The 18,236-nt window shown below is 31.5% G+C and overlaps 2 protein-coding genes across 3 annotated transcripts; one reads left to right on the top strand and one right to left on the bottom strand.

Moving 5' to 3' along the window:
- Positions 1 to 1,347: 1,347 nt before the first annotated feature.
- Positions 1,348 to 13,344, bottom strand: LOC105558555 (coiled-coil and C2 domain-containing protein 1-like). 2 transcript variants are annotated; one of them, XM_012006300.1, is made up of 12 exons: positions 13,077 to 13,344; positions 12,698 to 12,842; positions 10,478 to 10,590; positions 10,021 to 10,375; positions 9,345 to 9,722; positions 7,290 to 7,634; positions 5,812 to 6,173; positions 5,458 to 5,633; positions 4,767 to 5,033; positions 2,223 to 2,261; positions 1,731 to 1,821; positions 1,348 to 1,652 (listed from the first exon to the last, which is right to left on the bottom strand). In XM_012006300.1, the coding sequence occupies exons 1-12, from the start codon at positions 13,134 to 13,136 to the stop codon at positions 1,533 to 1,535; spliced, it is 2,451 nt and encodes an 816-aa protein (XP_011861690.1). In that variant the 5' UTR covers positions 13,137 to 13,344; the 3' UTR covers positions 1,348 to 1,532. The 2 variants fall into 2 exon arrangements, with proteins under 2 accessions (XP_011861690.1, XP_011861691.1); XM_012006301.1 differs by lacking the exon at positions 2,223 to 2,261.
- Positions 13,345 to 14,166: 822 nt separating this feature from the next.
- LOC105558554 (V-type proton ATPase subunit d) lies at positions 14,167 to 16,639 on the top strand. The gene is made up of 6 exons (XM_012006299.1): positions 14,167 to 14,422; positions 14,667 to 15,017; positions 15,307 to 15,464; positions 15,556 to 15,732; positions 15,888 to 15,965; positions 16,103 to 16,639. Exons 1-6 carry the CDS (start codon positions 14,302 to 14,304, stop codon positions 16,262 to 16,264), a joined length of 1,047 nt encoding a protein of 348 aa, XP_011861689.1. The 5' UTR covers positions 14,167 to 14,301; the 3' UTR covers positions 16,265 to 16,639.
- Positions 16,640 to 18,236: the final 1,597 nt, after the last annotated feature.

Below are 18,236 nucleotides of genomic sequence, written 5' to 3'. Positions count from 1 at the left end.
CTACCTGGGTATCAACTACAGGGGGTCAATTCTGTATCTTACAATACAGTGAAAATGCTGAAAGTGAGCGGCTTTGTCTCTTTCGAAGGGAACGTTTAGAAAGAGACAAAGCCGCTCACTTTTAGCATTTTCACTATGGTGCAAGATACAGAATTGACCCCCTGGTATTATACTTATCCTAATAGCATAGAGATATTATTATTTTGATTGATATTATTATTTGATTGCCCGAAGATTGTTCCAACAGATCTTCTTTATTAAATTCTGTTCTTTGGTAAATAAGTGAAATTGTGTTTAAAGTACTATAAGGAAATTTCTTCTTAAATAGATACTACGCTCATTCAACAAATGATATAAGTACGTTCAAATTGTTCTAGCACCTTCAGCTTAACCATTTTTATTAGAACAAGTTGTAAAGATAGAATAAGAATATAAAAATATCCCTATATTTTTATATTAACCCAAGTAATAATTTATAATTTTTAATTATACTTACAATTAGTGTAACAAAATACAATTATATTACAATTACTTTTTGTGTTTTTTATCTTGTCTAAATGCTTTCATAGGAAAACCGAAAGGAATAGAAAGTATAATTAAGCAACAAGAGGAATAGAAATGAACTTTCATGTGAGCTAAATTATATTTTGAAACTCTTTCTTGGAGGTAAACTTTGGTTTCTTAAATAACGCCTCATTAAAATTTTACTGCGAATTGATTTTACGTGAAGAAAGCAATTTTTTACTTGAAGATTTCTTTCCAGAATAATTATTTTCTAAATTAAAAGTATTTAATATATCTCAGCTCGTAGAATTCCGATTTCTAAAAAATCATTAATTGATTTTTGCAATTTTGTTTACTACAGATCAAGAGAAATAAAAATCCCTCGATTTTCTCTCATACTTTAATGATTAAGTGCTTCACAATATTGTACAATTTCATATGAAAGTGAACGTTATTAGAGCTTGGTAAATGTTAAAATATTCAGGAAGCAAATTTCTTCTTAATATTACGACACTAAAAACTATCATATCGCTTTTCGTCAATTAGAAATGTATCTCCGGAGAATCATCATTCGTCATCTCATTAAATACTTTTAACTTAAAAAATTACTTTAAAAAATGTTTCATTTATTTTTCGCATAAAATTGATTTGTTGAAATTTAGATGGAGTATAAATGTTTAAAAAACTTATAACAATACGTATAAATAAAATTAATTTGGTGTGAAAGGACATTTTATTTTACAAAAACGATCAAAACTCTCTTATCTAGTTACATTAAATATAAATTAAATATAAATTGTATGTGGCTCATCTATTGCAATTACATACTACAAAACATTTACATTTTTACTTATTATGTGTTATTGTGTTGAGATATATACATTGCCTTTTATCTTACAATATCATTAATATATGTTATTGATAAAAAATACTATTTTCAATGCGTCGTTTTCACAGGCTTCATAATATAACCAAATAATAATAAATACAGCAAATTAATATAATTTTTGCTGAGTCAATAAATTGAACTATTGATCAATAGTTAACCATTTATCCGTGACATGTTCAATTTGCTTAAAAAGAATTGGATTCCTCAGACGGACTTTCAACTCCAGTTTTCCTCCTGTCGCTTTCCTGCCATCCATAAGCTGAAATATATCATGATGAGTTCTTTCATTTTTTGTTTGCATAGAAAGGAAATATAAAAGAATTAATCATTTAATTACTGGAAAAGAATCATGTAGAGTGCATTGAGACTCTAAAGGTTGTAATTTGACCATTACTGTACCAAGCAAGCTATCACTTCGGAAAAAACCTCTGCAACATGAAAAAATAAATATATGAATATAAATTTTAAAATAAATATAAAATATATCGTACTATACCTAAAACATATAAATACATTGTAATTGGAAAATCACTGTTACATTTAAGAATTTAAGTATACGTTGTTACAAATTGCTCGTGTAATACCATAGAGTTTATAATGCTGTCTAGTACATGATAATAATTTCATATACAAAACATACACACACATACTCACAGAAACTTTACAAGCACTATAATAGTCTTCACATAGATATTTTAACTTATATAAACATTATTAATCTTTTTTTTACAAAAAATATCAAGATGACAAATATATATTAAATTTAAAAACATAAACATTTTCCTGTGCATATAACTGGATATTCTACAGAGATATAGGGATGTCATACCTGGGATGAGTGCAACACAGGATGGGATTCAGCGAGCATCTGCAAACAACGTTCTACTTTTTGGGTATACACTTTCATATAAAGTTTTCTAATATTCACATAACAAATGTATACATGTATATATGAGCTATCCTAAACTAAACAACAGTAGGAACAGGAGATAATACAAGCCTATCTTTGAAATCAAAGAACTGACTTTTTACTATTCTTAGAAGCATTGATTGTCTATCTTAAAGAGATCATCAAAAAAACCTTTTTCCTTCATTCTGGAAATATAACTTTTTTCTTGAAAAATAAATATAAATTCTTACAAACAAAGTACTATCATCATTAAAAATTAAATAAAATTCCATACAATTATTATACAATCATAATTACCAATACTTTTGACAAAATCCTTTTTCAAATGAATTAGAGTTAGAAGGATATTTCAATGGATTCTATGAAATCTTAAACTGTGTTATTCTATTGTAAATCACAACATTGTTCATATACATTCTTTTTGTCAAAGATAATTCAAAAAAGCAATTTTTGAAAAGTGTACTAAGTATTAAAATAGAAAAAGACATCAAGAAAGCAATATTAATCTTTAATATAATCCTCCTCGTCCTATATAAGTAGTTTAACTTTAATAATGTCATCAGAATAAAGTTGATTTCATTGCTCTCTCAATCCTATTATTTCTATTATTCTTTCTATTCTAATATACTTTACACTAAAAGCTACGACAATAAAAAGTGCCAACTAATCAGAGTTGTCGAGAACGGAATTAAACTCATTAATTTTCAGTAATCAAAAAGGAGAGACAGTCTCAAATCGCTTTATGATATATAGCTCTGATATTTTACTATATGTATGTATAATTAATTTTTTGGATCGACAAAGAGGGCAGTGAGGGAGCTACGTTTTTCTTCAAATAATAATATCAAAGGAAAAATAAATAATTAGCTAAAACTAATCAACTAATGAAATACTGAACCACATATAGAACAAGGAAAAAACTATATTGAAAACTAATTTATGATTGATCTTAATGCTTTTTTTCCCAAGTTTTCTTTACTTTTCAACTTTGAATTTGTTTGGATTGATTCTTTTTTTAATAAAACTCAAAAAGTACATTTTGTGGTTGGAACCTGTACTAATAAAACATAAAAAAGCACATGTTTTAAATATACAAAAATATACAAAATAAATCACAAGAAACAAAATCATATCTGTATCTCAATTATTTCAAGCAACAGGAATAAACAGGAATAAAGTCATAAAATGAATAGAATTACATGTAATAGAAATTATTATACATATAAATAATAAATTTTCACAACACTAAGGAAAACTCAATCCTAAACTGATCAATAGTCAAAATATTCCTAATGTCTAGGAAATCTTTACAAAAATTGTATTAATAAACAATAAATCATTTCTTCCTTGTTATATGTATATCAAATTATCTTCTTATCTAACTCATAGTGATATACCATCACTTGTATTCAATAGTATTTATTAATAAAATATGTTGAAACATTCTGTTTTCTTATTATTCTGTATTATTAAGTATATCAAATAGATAAAATTCAATCTATATGTGTATACATATGTTTAGTAAAAATAAACTTTCCATGACAATTGTCAACATCTACAACTTGGTAAATTCAAAAAGACAATTTTCAGTATTTTCACCAATATACATATGTATACAGGGTGTCAGACTCGTTAGTAGCCAAACTAAAAATTACGGTAGACTGGGTTAAACTGAGAAGAAAAGTCATGTACCGTTGTGTAAAATTAGCAATAGTTATCGCGTAATTGATAAAAATGTCTGCCGGAATGAGCGCACAAGGAGTGGAAGGTCGGACCCGGCAGGCATGCAAAATGATTTATTTGTTTATATCTCCTAGCGACGTTGCTCGTCACTCGATGCGTGACTCCACCTCTCGCTACCGCGTCCTGGTATCGAAAATCCTATCAATTACGCGATAACTATTGCTAATTTTGCAAAACAGTACATGACTTTTCTTCTCAGTTTAACCCAATCTACCGTAATTTTTAGTTTGACTACTAACGAGTCTGACACTCTGTATATGTATAATTGTATACTATTGAATATGCATAATGCACATGCAAAAGTCAATTTATACGTATATTGCAAGAAAAATTTGTATTAGGTTACGGCATGAAATGACAATTATAAAGTTTATCACAAAAATTCAATCCAACTTGCAATATAGAAACAACAAATCCTATCAACAACAAATCTATCAACAACAAAGTAATATTGAAGTAGTATTTGGTAACATCAAGATATTAGAATAATAATAAAAAATTATAAAATTAATCGTGCATTATAAGCTAAATTTACATTAATGCTAAAAATTGAAAATGACCCATAATGTTCACTTGATAGCCATGAAAAGTTATCTACCATTTAATCATAAATCTCTAATAGCATTTCATCGTTTGATTTAAAGCTCAAATTAATTTTAACTCAGCAGAGATTAACATATAGTTAAACGAATTTTTGTGATAAAACTATCATTAAATTACCCTTTCGCCCAAACTTCACACTTCAAGGCATGTCGTTTGAATGCTCTCTGGCATTGTCTGGAGGTGCGATTTATAATGCTATTCAGCAAAAATACAGCTTGGTACTCGGGATTGACAGAATCCTTGATCGTCGATGTCCTATCTACAGAATGATTATCCGATGGAAGTGGAAATTCACACATTACATATGTGTCTGCTTCCCGAGAGTAGTTAATTCCTCTAATTACAGAAATTTCTATATCACTATCATTTAAATCCGTGGAACTCCTGAAAAAATACAGTTATTTAGAGTCATTAGATTAAATTTCTTTATAATATACAAAAAAATTAAAAATAGAAAATAACTTGATAAGAAAACAATAAGATACAAAGCTATCTGACATATCTTCCGAGCCCGCTCTCTACGCGCTCATTCGCTCAGACGTTTCAATAAATTATTCGATAACTATTGTGAATTTTGTATAATAATACATGGTTTTTCTTCTAAAGCCAACGGCTTTAGAAAGATCTGATCTAAAACTCTGCATCCTTATTAGTTCTCGTAAGCAATCCAGTAGGAAAAATAGTATCGTGTACCGGTGCAGCGGTGGCTTTAATCTGACCCAATCTACCACCATTTTTCGTAGAGGTACTCTTGTGTTAGACACCCTGTGTGTATCTATATCTAAATTACATATAAATCTATACTAACTGTACTATTTGGTAGGTTTTTGTTTCATAATGGTGTTGTGGTGGTGGCAGTGCATCACGTTTTCGAACTCTAAGCATATCTAAATCACGCGTGTAGCTTAGTGCAAGCCGCTCCCATCTATTATATCCAGGAACATCTCCCAATGCTTTTGAATGATCTCGTGTAGACAAACACCACTGTAAAGTTAAATATCAGTATTATAAAGTATAATAAGTTGTATAGTTATTAATTTATGTTAATCCTTCCAATTTAGAAAATAACGTTTAATAAAGAATGCAAAACATAATATATGTTAATCTTTTCATAATAACAAATAAATATTTTTCTAGCTATATGACATTATTTAATTATCACCTTAATTTGTTTAATTAATTGGAGTTCAAGATTTTCATAAATTTTTTCGTCTGTTCCAGTCAAACCTTCCAAAAAATCATCAGAAGACACCAATACAAAATTTTCATCCTTCTGTGATGTACCGAGCTCTACTTTTTCAAGAGGCGATAGTGGGATCGAAGTCATGTCGACAGGCAGGCCAGCTTTGCTAGCTCCAATTAAAGGTTGTATTCCTTTCGCTTGTCTTAGATAATCACGTGCCAAATCTATATCTCCGTCATTTTTTGCATTTAGAGCAGCTTGCTTTAATTCACGCTGCCGTAGTTGCAATTGCAACATTTGCTTCTCTGCACGCGACGTAATCCTCTGATTTGGTTTCTGTCCTAATAAAAAAAAGTACAGCATAAATATAAATGTTATTTTAATAGAATTAAACTAATATCTTAAAAACAGATAAATTTACATAAAAACAATATGTACAATTAGTTTCATTTCACGGAAACATCTTATACATATATACAGTATCATCGAAAAGTATCGGACCCCCCCTAATATTTACAGTTACAATGCATTTTGGAGAAAATGTCCAATAGCAAAGTATGGTTTCAAGCGGGGAGTAAGATGACGACCTTGACTTTGACCTTGACCGTGTCCTTCAAGGTCATTTCAAGGTCAACTTAATTTTTTAAATGGAAACCCTTACTTTTTACTGCATATTCTTATAGCTTATTTCGAGAGTTTTCCAAAACACTGTAAAAAAACATTTTTCATTAAGTACTTTTTGAGTTATAAAGGTTTGAAGTTAACAATTTTTTGACACAAAATGTAAAATATCTCATAAAATATCATTTAGTTTTCGGTATTTTCTTTAAACCAATTAATTGGTCTCATTATTCCGCGCACAAAAGTATTAAGCTTGTGATTACCGAAAACTAAATAATATTTTACATTTTGTGTCAAAAAATTGTTAACCTCAAACCTTTATAAATCACAAAGTACTTAATTAACAATGTTTTATTACAGTATTTTGGAAAGCTCTCGAGATAAACTATAAGAATATGCAATAAAAAGTAGGGGGTTCGATTTCAAAAAATTAAGTTGACCACGAAATGACCTTGAAGGACATGGTCAAAGTCAAGGTCATCATCTTACTCCCCGCTTGACAACGTACAACTTTGCTACTAGACATTTTTCTCCAAAATGCATTCTAATTGAATATATAAGGGGGATCAATACTTTTCGATGATCCTGTATATGTGTATATGTATATGAGCTGTACGACTTTGTTTTAAATAAAAATTAAATAAAATTAGAGAGAGAGAGAGAGGGGGGGGGGCGCGTGCCTGCCTGCCTTATACTTTTGGTCAAGGCTGTAGATTATAAATTATACAAAATGTAATACATACTGTATATACATGTAACATTAATATACATATAAATATGTAAGTGTTAACTGTATGACACAAATATATTAATGTAGAGATTTTAGTATTCTTTACCTGTTCGAGGAGGGGGAACAGGTGGTTTTGGTTGCACAGACTTCATTACAATATTATTATCAGATGTCTCGGGTTTAGATGCAGGTTGCGCAGTGTTGTCGTTATTTTGTGAATTCAACGATAACGGTGGAAAACCAGGTGGAACAGGAAGCTCATCTAAAGATACAACCTTCCCATGTGCATACAACTTAATGGCATCTTCAAATTGTTTGCAAATTCTACCATATCTCCGTGCTTTAGATGTGTTACCCTCATCTTCGGCAGCTACTTTGGTTCTTCTATATACCTCGAGGCGCTCTTTAAGGGCACCTTCAATATTCTCGAGACCACATTTTCCTGGACCAGCTTTTAATAGTAATGTTCATGTTATTTTTTTAACTCAAAACTAAATAAAATATTATGTAGCTCTTTCGTCGCATATTACAAATGCAAATTTATGTATGTAATTTATTTATTGTCGTATAATAAGAAGTATAGAAACTAAGTGTATCTTAATGTTCCTTTCTTATAATAATATGGACATTTATACAGGATGTCTGATGAAAAATGTCGCCAATTGTAAAATAGTGGTAGATTGGGTTAAACTGAGAAGAAAAGTCATATGCCGCGTTGCAAAATTCGCAACGGTTATCGAGTAATTAATTTATACATCTGAACGAATGAGAACGTAGAATACGGTAGGCCGGACTTGGAAGTCATATAAGATAATCGATCGATGAGCGGGACGTGGAGCGACGCGCGAGATGCAACGCGGTGGGAAAAACCAGTGATCGCGGCGGGGAGCACGGGGCGGGCGGCGAGTAATTACTCGATAACTATTGCGAATTTTGCAACGCAGCATATGACTTTTCTCCTCAGTTTAACTCAATCTACTACTATTTTACAATTGGCGACATTTTCATCAGACACCCTGTATATCTCTCTCAATATAAAGTATGAAAACTGGACATTAAAAGATATGATTACATTATTTACATTAAAAAATATCTCTTAAATGACCTTGACATATTGCAGAAGTAAAACTATTGACTTTTAACAATTAATTTTTAACTTTTGATGATTAACATTAGTTTGGGTATAATTCTCTCATAGAAATCATTGAACATATACAACTTACACAAATATTAAAGATTACAATTCTTATTTACATTAGTAAATATTCCTGATTTTTATTTTATCAAGTGGCCAATATTATAATAAAAATCGTTCATTATTCATAAAAAATTATCAACAAAAACAATTGGTCTTGCAACAAAGTACTGGATACAGTAGTTAACCGAATAAACAGATCATAAATAGATTAAATCAGGAGAATTATGTCAGGTAAAGTCATACTACATTAGATTATATTTCAAAAATTGAAAAGTAAACACATATATAGATAAAACTGAAAAATAAACATATAGGAAAGATCCTGGCCCATCTCCACATCCATTTCCAATCTTCAAAAACCACAATTTAGTCTGTCTTGACTTGACTTGGCTTAATCTAATCTGATCTAAGTTAGTGAAATTGTTTAGGAATAGATATAGAGAAAAAGATTACAAGTCCTTTCGCATCTATATTTACTTTCCATGACATTTCTGAATATTCTAGATAAAGATTTATACATCTTTCTCGATTTTCAATATTTCCGTTTAGAGTTTAAAATTTTCCAATGATTTCTTTCGCGAGTTTTTAATAAATTAATAACAAACAAAACAAATTGTAATATATAATTATAATACTCAAGATTACCAAGAATGTCTATTGTAAATTTAATTTTTTAACATTTACATAAAATATTGTAGTATATCTCACAATAACTATAATATATTCGCTAAAGAGCAAAAGTTAATCTGTATCCCTACAAAATATATCAAGATCAAAGTTACTGAAAATATGTTCCCTAAAGTAAATTATTAAAAATTTAAATAACTTCGTAAAAAATATTTTTCACTATATTTTTTTATTACAGAAAAGCACAAATCAACAATAAAATACATATCCATATATAACATTAGTATGTGACTATTTTTAAAAGGGTTTGCAATTCGACAGATATCTATATCTCACCTGCTTCACCAGAAGTTTGCTGTTGAACTTCACTTTCTTCTTTTGCAGCTGCTGTCGCAGTCCCAGTTGAGGAAGGTAGAATTGGAGTAGGTGGCATATCTGACAAATCAAGCTTTTCACCCGCAGCAATTGCAGCAATAACTATATCAAATTGTTTTATAGTTTTTACATATTCCAGTGCTTGCTCTTTGTTTCCCGCTTTCTTCCAAGCGATTGCTGCAGTCTTATATTTCTGTTGCTGCGCTTTTAATTTATCCAGAGCCTCTTGATCAACTGTGATGTCTGTCGTTGTTTCAGAAGGATTATTATCATCATTTGAGATCACGTCTGATGTTGCAACTGCTTCACTAACTTCCACTGGTGACGGTGTCTTTTCTTCTACGAAATAAGGACAAAGTATTCGTAAAAATCAATATAGCAAATTTACAATTTACATCCAGAAAACTGGATAAATAATATAAGTGGACCTATTAATAATTTAATGAGAAATGAAACTACCAAAATACAAAACCTCGTGTTTGATATTCTTATCAAAGTTTATCTGCCTTGTGCATGTATACTCATACATACATGGATTAAATTTCTTTTTATTTCAAGGTAAAATATAAGATTGATTATAGATAATCAAGAGAGAAAGATATCCACGAGACCACAAGGATAAAGAAGCATGTATTACCTATATTTTTGACATGTTCAGTAGTAGCTGAAGAAGGCAAAGCTGGAGGAATGTCAGCTTCGTTTATACTTCCACCTGCTTTTATAGAAACCAACATCTCCTTCAGCGTTTTTACACCTCTGTTATACCTTCTAGCCCTACCAGTCTCAGCCTTTCCTTTTGCCTTTTCCTCCGCTATCTCATAAATGTTTAGCCTTTCTTGCAACAAATTGATCAATTCTTGCGTAGAATTATTTTCTTCTTTAGCTTCAGCGGATTCCTCTTTACCGTGATCTGCCTCTTCTTCTTCCATTAATTTTGGCGTTTCTGTCTTTTCTGTCGCAGTCTCAGTTCCTGTAAGCATCTGCAGCTCTTTCTAAACCAAAGAAAAAAAAATTTTTTTTAATACAATTGAATCTGACATTATACCAGTTGTACATTATACCAACATAATATTACCAAGTATTACACAACATACCAATAATGCAGGATCATCATCTCCTTCAGATGGTTCCTCGTCTGAATTTGTATCTTTCATACAATCAGCTACCATACTGTCCAAGTTTACATCAGCAACAGCTTTACGTGCAACTATAACAATTATATTTATATAATTATATAGCTATATAGCTATAAGATTATTGTATTTATATAGCTGACATTTATATAATTTACACACATAATACAAATTATGCCTTAATACACAAGTTAAACTATATGGAGCAATTTGATAATACATTGCTTGAAATATATTACTAATACTTCAATGAAAAAGACATGAATATAGATTACATCTGCGACTTTTATAAAACTATCGTCAGACAGCAAACCTTTGTTATTTAAGAATAAAGACTTATTGTCGCCAGTAAATAATTAACCAATATCGGATATTATTATTCACTGCAACTGGCAAATTCTAATTGAAGAAATTTATTGCAAAAAATATTACCTCAACCAGGGTTTAAACCTGGACCTCCCTACACTCTATGTGACAAATATTACCGCAAGCCTCAGTGGTCGAATTGACGAGATGCCCGCCTAGAATGTAGGGAGGTCCAGGTTCAAACCCTGGCTGAGGTAATATTTTTCACAATAAATTTCTTTAATTAGAATTTGCCGGTCGTGTCAAATATTAATTTCCTACTTTGTCATTTAATTTCATCCTTCTTTAGATAATCTGCAAGATACTTTTTCGTTTTTATGATTGGAACTCATAAAGTTGGGACATATAGAGGAAAATAAATCAAACCTGTACAAAAATTTTAAGAACATTTAAAAAATGTCAAGATAAAAGAAATAACATCACACTTTACATATTTTTAGACACTTTACTCTCAGCCATTCTCATGATGGCTGAAGATTTTTATTTTTTTGTTACTTGTCTGTTATTGATACATGATTGTCATTCAGATTAATTTTTCCAAAGCTACTCGTTTAAAATTGCTATGTACCAAATTGATGAAATATTATTTAAATTACATTATCTGTACATTTATAGTATCGTCAAATAACACATTTTAAAGCCTTATAAACTTCCCCCAAAAAATGTCTTGCATATTATAAATTATAAACTTGTTATAATAGAGGAAAGTCCCCTGTTATGAGATATGCTTCTAATATGATATAGCAAGTTTTCAACATGCAAATTCAATCGCAAATCTTGTTCACGACGATTGCACGATCTAACAATGAATTCTCCACTAAATAGATTTTACCCCCAGGGTAATAAATTCATGATGGAGACAACAGACGATGCCAATTAATTTAGCAGAAACCCCGGTATCTCATATTAGGAGCTGTTCTCATAATAGGGGACTTTCCTCTAATAATGTATGACCCCTTTTACACCGTTAAATTGGTTGGTACGTGTATCAAGTTGATGCGGACTAAACATTTCATACCTTCCTGTTTACACCGATCTATCTCAAAACAGATTAGGAGTTTTCAGAGTGACAAGTCTACTTTTTCTTGTAAATCGGTCGATATTTATAAAAATAATGGAGAGAGGACAAATTCTAGCATCATTTATAACATTATTCGAAATTTTAAACGTGCAGCAAGAAGCCAGAAAAAAATGTCTCAAAAATATGATGAAACGTATGAGGATAAAATTGAGAAAATTGTATCTTCAACAGAGGAATGGGTTGCTTGTAAAATGGAGTCAAATGATTGATCCAAAATCACTGACTCTTATTTTAGATGGTTCAATACCAAATTCAATACCAAAGAAGAATATGGACCAAAGAGAGGACTAACGATTTTCGGCAAAGAATCGTAGAAGATCATTTCACTGTCAGATTGGCTAGCCACTTTTCGAATGTAGAAAAAGAACTTTCACAACGCTTCGTGACATTTTTCAAACAGAGTTAGAACCCAAGCTTCTTTTCCTGGTATCCAGATAGCCTTTATCTGTCGAAAAACAGGTCGCAATGGCTCTGTATAAATTGAACCGAATCGAATCGTTTACAGCGCGATGACATCTTTTGATACGCGTATCAACTTGGTCTGATACTCGCGAGTCAGGAGTATCGAACCAAAATGATCCACGAGCGTTTATACCAAACGTATGAAGTGATTTGATACGGATATAGTACTTGGTACATGTATCAAGCGGTCGGTGTAAACTAGGCTTATAATTCCTATTCTACATATATGTATCTGCATTACGTAAAATACATGATTTACAAAGCTAACTTACCGCTGCGTCGGCTCTTGTAACCTGTATCGTTGCCAGCCGCCAAAGCAGCTAATTCAGCTTCCAAAGTTTCGTCATTATCATCATCCTCCATCATGTTATCATTAATATTGCCGATATTTATATCAGGTACTTGGAAGATGCCATACTATGTAAAACATGAGCATTTTATGAGCAACGAAGATAAATAATCCAATGTACGAAGACCGAGATCGTAAAATGCAAGATAAAGATATGTCACGTTTATATTTCTAATCATACAAATCTAAATTTTGTAATTCGAAATGCAAGGTAAACTATATATAAGTTTCTACAAAAAAAAAGGTCGGTGAAAAATACATTGCATAATACATATTTTATCAAAAAGATGCTAAAAAGATACCTGTTCTAAGCTGCCAATTGGCCTAGGCTGTTTCGGCTGTTCTTTTCTCTTACCAAACATTTCGACTCGTTAATCACAATGTGATGCAAATACTTGGCGATATTGACAAAAATCAAAAGATCAAAGAATGAAATAATTTCACAGCGATTACTGTATACTCCTTATACGATATCGTACTCCGATAGTCACACACAAAATTGTACAGCTGCAATCCCTCTCTAAACCAGTCATCACTGGCGTGACATCATCTGGACCATAGACCTAAAAAACTATGGACGGAGCACGGAGTAGGTGTTGGATCATTGGGAGCTCCTGGCTCCCATTGGAGCCAATACGGCCAGAAGCACGAAGTAGGGTCTACATTCTCCATGATCGGAACGCAGGGTAGGTAAACGCGCATACCTCCGGAAACTTAGCCAGCCAACTTTCGACTTTTTAATTTATTTTTTTGCTGATCATTTGTTGGTTGTTTGTAGGTAATTGTTGACCTAATATCAATATTTGTTGGTTTATAATTTTTTTATAAATAAAGAAACAAAAATTAGCGTGAAATAAGCCGGAAAAAAATCTCATTTTCGTTAAAAAAACCAATTAAATCGATGCGGAATCATTCGCTGATAATTGTTGGTCTAATTATAGCGTTTGTTGGTTCAGTATTTTCTCTTAAAAACGAAAAATTATCTTTTATTTTACAGTTGAAGGTAAAGGCGAGTTTCCACTATCTTCGATTTTTTTAATTATAATGCATTACAGTAGCTGCAGCCGCGGCTATACGCTGTTTTTGTATTTCTGCAATTGCAATTGCTAATCCACATTCTTCATCCATTTTATTTATTTGTATTCCACTATAAACAAAACTAGAAAGCCAGCAAAAGCCAGGAATTCAACTTCACTGAAACACAACCTCAAAGCAGCGAAAAATACGCTCCATGAAAAGGCAAGAGACGTTTAGCGTTAGCTAAAGCAAAGCTGATTTGTGTTGTGATGGAGTAGAAGTAAACGCCAGCTTTAGCTTCGCTCCGTGAAATGGCAGCTTTAAAAGTCGCGCTCGTTTTCAGCATCGAATCGAATCGAATCGAATCTTATCGATATCTCATGCACGTGAGAACTCACGGCGAACTTCTGCTCGCTCGGTCATATGATTTTGTGGAAAAGGGCGAGCCCGGAGAAAGGAGTTTGACACATCGGTCTCTCGTGCGAACGTGTTCGATATTTTTCTTGCAAAATGAAGGGATGCATATTCAACATCGACGGCGGTTACTTGGAGGGTTTGTGCCGTGGTTTCAAATGTGGCATACTCCAACAGAGTGATTACTTGAATCTAGTGCAATGCGAAACACTCGAAGGTACCTCACAATTTTTCCTTGATCGACAAGCCTTATTTTCTCAATGCGTTTTAATTGCGTATTTGGTAAAAAGAAAAGATATTTCATCCTTTTGCAACGTGTAACTTCTATTTTGTAAAACTGTTGCTTGAAGAAAGTTTAAAAAGCTGAAATCTTTGTTTGACGCCAAAAAATTCAGAGTTTTATATGAATCGTTGCTTTTTATGAGTCTTATTCCTTCTTCTTAAACTGTTTATCTGCTTAGATTTGAAGCTACACTTGGCTGGCACTGACTACGGCAGCTTTTTGGCCAATGAACCGTCTCCTCTTTCCGTCAGCGTCATCGATGACAAATTAAGGGAGAAGCTGGTTGTTGAGTTTCAACATATGCGCAATCACTCCGTCGAGCCTCTGTCTCAGTTTTTGGATTTCATCACTTACAGTTATATGATTGATAATATCATTTTGTTAATTACCGGTACCTTGCACCAACGACCTATTTCCGAATTGATTCCAAAGTGTCATCCGCTTGGCAGCTTTGAGCAGATGGAAGCAATCCACGTCGCTGCCACACCCGCAGAATTGTACAACGCTGTACTGGTAGATACGCCTTTAGGTATGGTCTTCATTGGAATTGTATTCCCAAGGGGTAAACCGCTGAGAGCATTGTAGTGTATAGATTTGCAACATTACTGAACATTACTAGGCACTTTTTGGCCATTAAGCCTTGCTGGGGCATCATTAAGATAAAATAAGTTAAATTAAGATAATAAGATGAAGTAATGCCCACTGGGCATTAGTAGGCATTGGTGTACATGATTTTAATCAGTGACTTACTCCTCTCGTATTTCTCATTATGTATTCATTGTTCTTTATCCCACGTTACAAATATTATTTTGTTACAGCACCTTTCTTCGTGGATTGCATTTCTGAGCAGGATTTAGATGAGATGAACATCGAGATAATAAGAAATACGCTTTATAAGGCTTATCTGGAAGCATTTTATAAATTCTGCAAAGATCTTGGTGGCACAACCGCAGACACTATGTGTGAAATACTTGCTGTAAGATATTTTGCTCTGTTAAAATAATTGAAACTACCTTATTGTGCTTGATAAAATAATATCGTTTTTTTTGGGGGGGGGGGATTTATAGTTTGAAGCAGATAGAAGAGCGATCATTATAACCATTAATTCATTTGGCACTGAATTGGGTAAGGATGATCGTGCAAAATTGTATCCTCGTTGCGGACGTTTGAATCCGGATGGACTGGCTGCCTTGGCGAGAGCTGATGATTACGAACAAGTGAAGGCTGTAGCAGAATATTATGCCGTGAGCAAAGTTTTAAATGACATAATTCAATTTAGAACTATGAGAGTTAGTTATGCCATTGCATAATATTTCATAAGTTCTTCATTTTACATTCCACTACCCTATGATCACCTAATATATTCCTGTTACATGTATACTTACCGATGTTTAAACAGGAATACAGCGCTTTATTTGAAGGAGCAGGTAACAATCCTGGTGACAAGACCTTGGAAGACAAGTTCTTTGAACATGAAGTAAGAACACTTGTGATATAAGTAATTACATGCATATAATTAATAATTTATATAATTATTTAAATAATTATTAATTTATACTTTGTATATTATCTACATTAAATGATTATTTTAATTTCTTTTTTGTAAATACACAGGTTCGTTTAAACGTCCATGCGTTTCTGCAACAATTTCATTTTGGAGTATTCTATAGCTACTTGAAACTGAAGGAGCAAGAGTGTCGTAATATCGTTTGGATTGCGGAATGCGTTGCTCAAAAGCATCGGGCTAAAATAGATAATTATATCCCTATATTTTAGATTAATTATGCGTATTAAACTCGATTACTTGTATTTACTGCAACAATAATGTAAAATTGTTTTTCTCATAGTGCAAAAGTACGAGATAATAGTTTAATTGTTACCAGAAGGGCTCTTGAAAGCTGTTTGTGGAACAATATCACCATAAAAATTGACTTTAAAAATGAAGTAGATATGTGCAAGTATATATCGGTCCAATATTAATAAGCCGCATGCATACGTTAAGAATTCTGGTTTAGAATTGACATTATAAAAGTTTAAGTGAAATAACAAAATGTTTGTGTACAAACTGTATGTGTACATAATGTATCTTATTGTAATCTTGAATGTAAATCGTTTTTATGTATTATTCTACATTACAATTATTAACACAGATATATATGTATTATAAAATAATAAAAATATACTGCATTCCATAGGATTAATAATACAACTAATTCTTTTATATCTTTATAATATGCAGGGATAGGAAAGTTACTTCTTAAAAGTAACTAGTTACCGTTACTCGTTACAGAGTAAAAAATGTAACTTATTACCGTTATAGTTACCATTACTTAAAAAATAACGATTCATTACTTTTTCATTTTTTTAATTCTGAAACGAGATCAGACAAACTAAAACATTTACTTTTGTATGTTTTTTTACTAACAAAGATATTGATAAAACAATTTTTTATTTTAAAGTTGTAAAACCATGAAAAATTTAAGGAGATAAATTTTAAAACGCCCAAAATATAAATAACAAATTTTGATTTCTATGAAAAGTACAAATATAACTAAATTTTTTTTATTGTACTCTCAATTATTCGTTCGAATTAACGCAATAATTTTAAACTTATCTTAAATGTAACAACCCGTGATAATAATAGATTATGAATATCCATCGATGCCTGAAGATTAAATGTAAGAAAATATAGGTAGTACCTAGTCGATTTATGCAGGAGCCACCTTAAGGAGATATCCGTTTGTTATTAAGTAATTGGATTATCCGATTATATGTATATTTAATCGGACATTTTTCCCAGTGTATTTGGAACTGTTCCAAATAATTAATTACCGCGGTTCTGTCGAGGAAGCGAGAAATGAGCAGCCTTTCCTTTCGACGAGGCGGCGTCTCGTTTGAGAAAACGTAAAAACTTACCTTTTTAAAAAAAAGGATAAAAAAGCACCAAGTATAAGCTCCAATTCAACCGAATATATTTTGTTACTCTATCTTTTTTGCAAAAGTATATTCTCCACAAAAATATCTTTTCTGCAAAAGTATCTTCTCTACAAAAGTAATTCTCTTAAAAATCAAACTAAAGATTTTATCGGAAAAAATAATGTAGATAATGTTTTCTGCAAAAGTATCTTCTCTCTACAAAAATTTCATCTCTATAAAAATATCTTCTTTACAAAAATATCGTCTCTACAAAACTATCTTCTCTACAAAAGTAATGATAACAAATTGCGCCAAATATAACAATGGATATTTATACAAACTAATTGCTTTTGTATTAGTTTTTTATTTAAAAATGTTATATTTCTTAAAAAATCAAACTAAAGATTTTATTGAAAAAAATAATGGAGTTAATAATAAAATGGCACCAACTAAACTGAATATTTTTACAAACTAAGTACTTTATTATTTTTTATATTATATGTATAACGCGTATCTTTCTTTTATCGTAACCATTCTGTAAATACATCTCATTCGGCCAATAACGTATCGACAGTACCGATGAAAAGAATAGCAACTGTTTAGAAATTTAGATATCTATTCAGGCGAATTAAGGCCTGTGTCCATAATGCTAGTACTTGGTCCAAGTTTTAATTCCGCGAAATATGTAGTCAATATAGCCGTTCCACAAAAGCTGCAAGTTGATTGGCTACGCATTTCTCAAAACTAGAACTATAATTGCACACATAAAACTGTTATTTTTTATAAATGTATTTCTTATTATACATTTTAAAGCAGGGTTGTAAACCGGAGT

Source organism: Vollenhovia emeryi, unplaced genomic scaffold (assembly GCF_000949405.1).
Source record: "Vollenhovia emeryi isolate VEMERY1.0 unplaced genomic scaffold, V.emery_V1.0 DF939333.1, whole genome shotgun sequence".
Taxonomy (NCBI): Eukaryota; Metazoa; Arthropoda; class Insecta; order Hymenoptera; family Formicidae; genus Vollenhovia; species Vollenhovia emeryi.
This window is presented reverse-complemented; position numbering and strand designations above follow the sequence as displayed.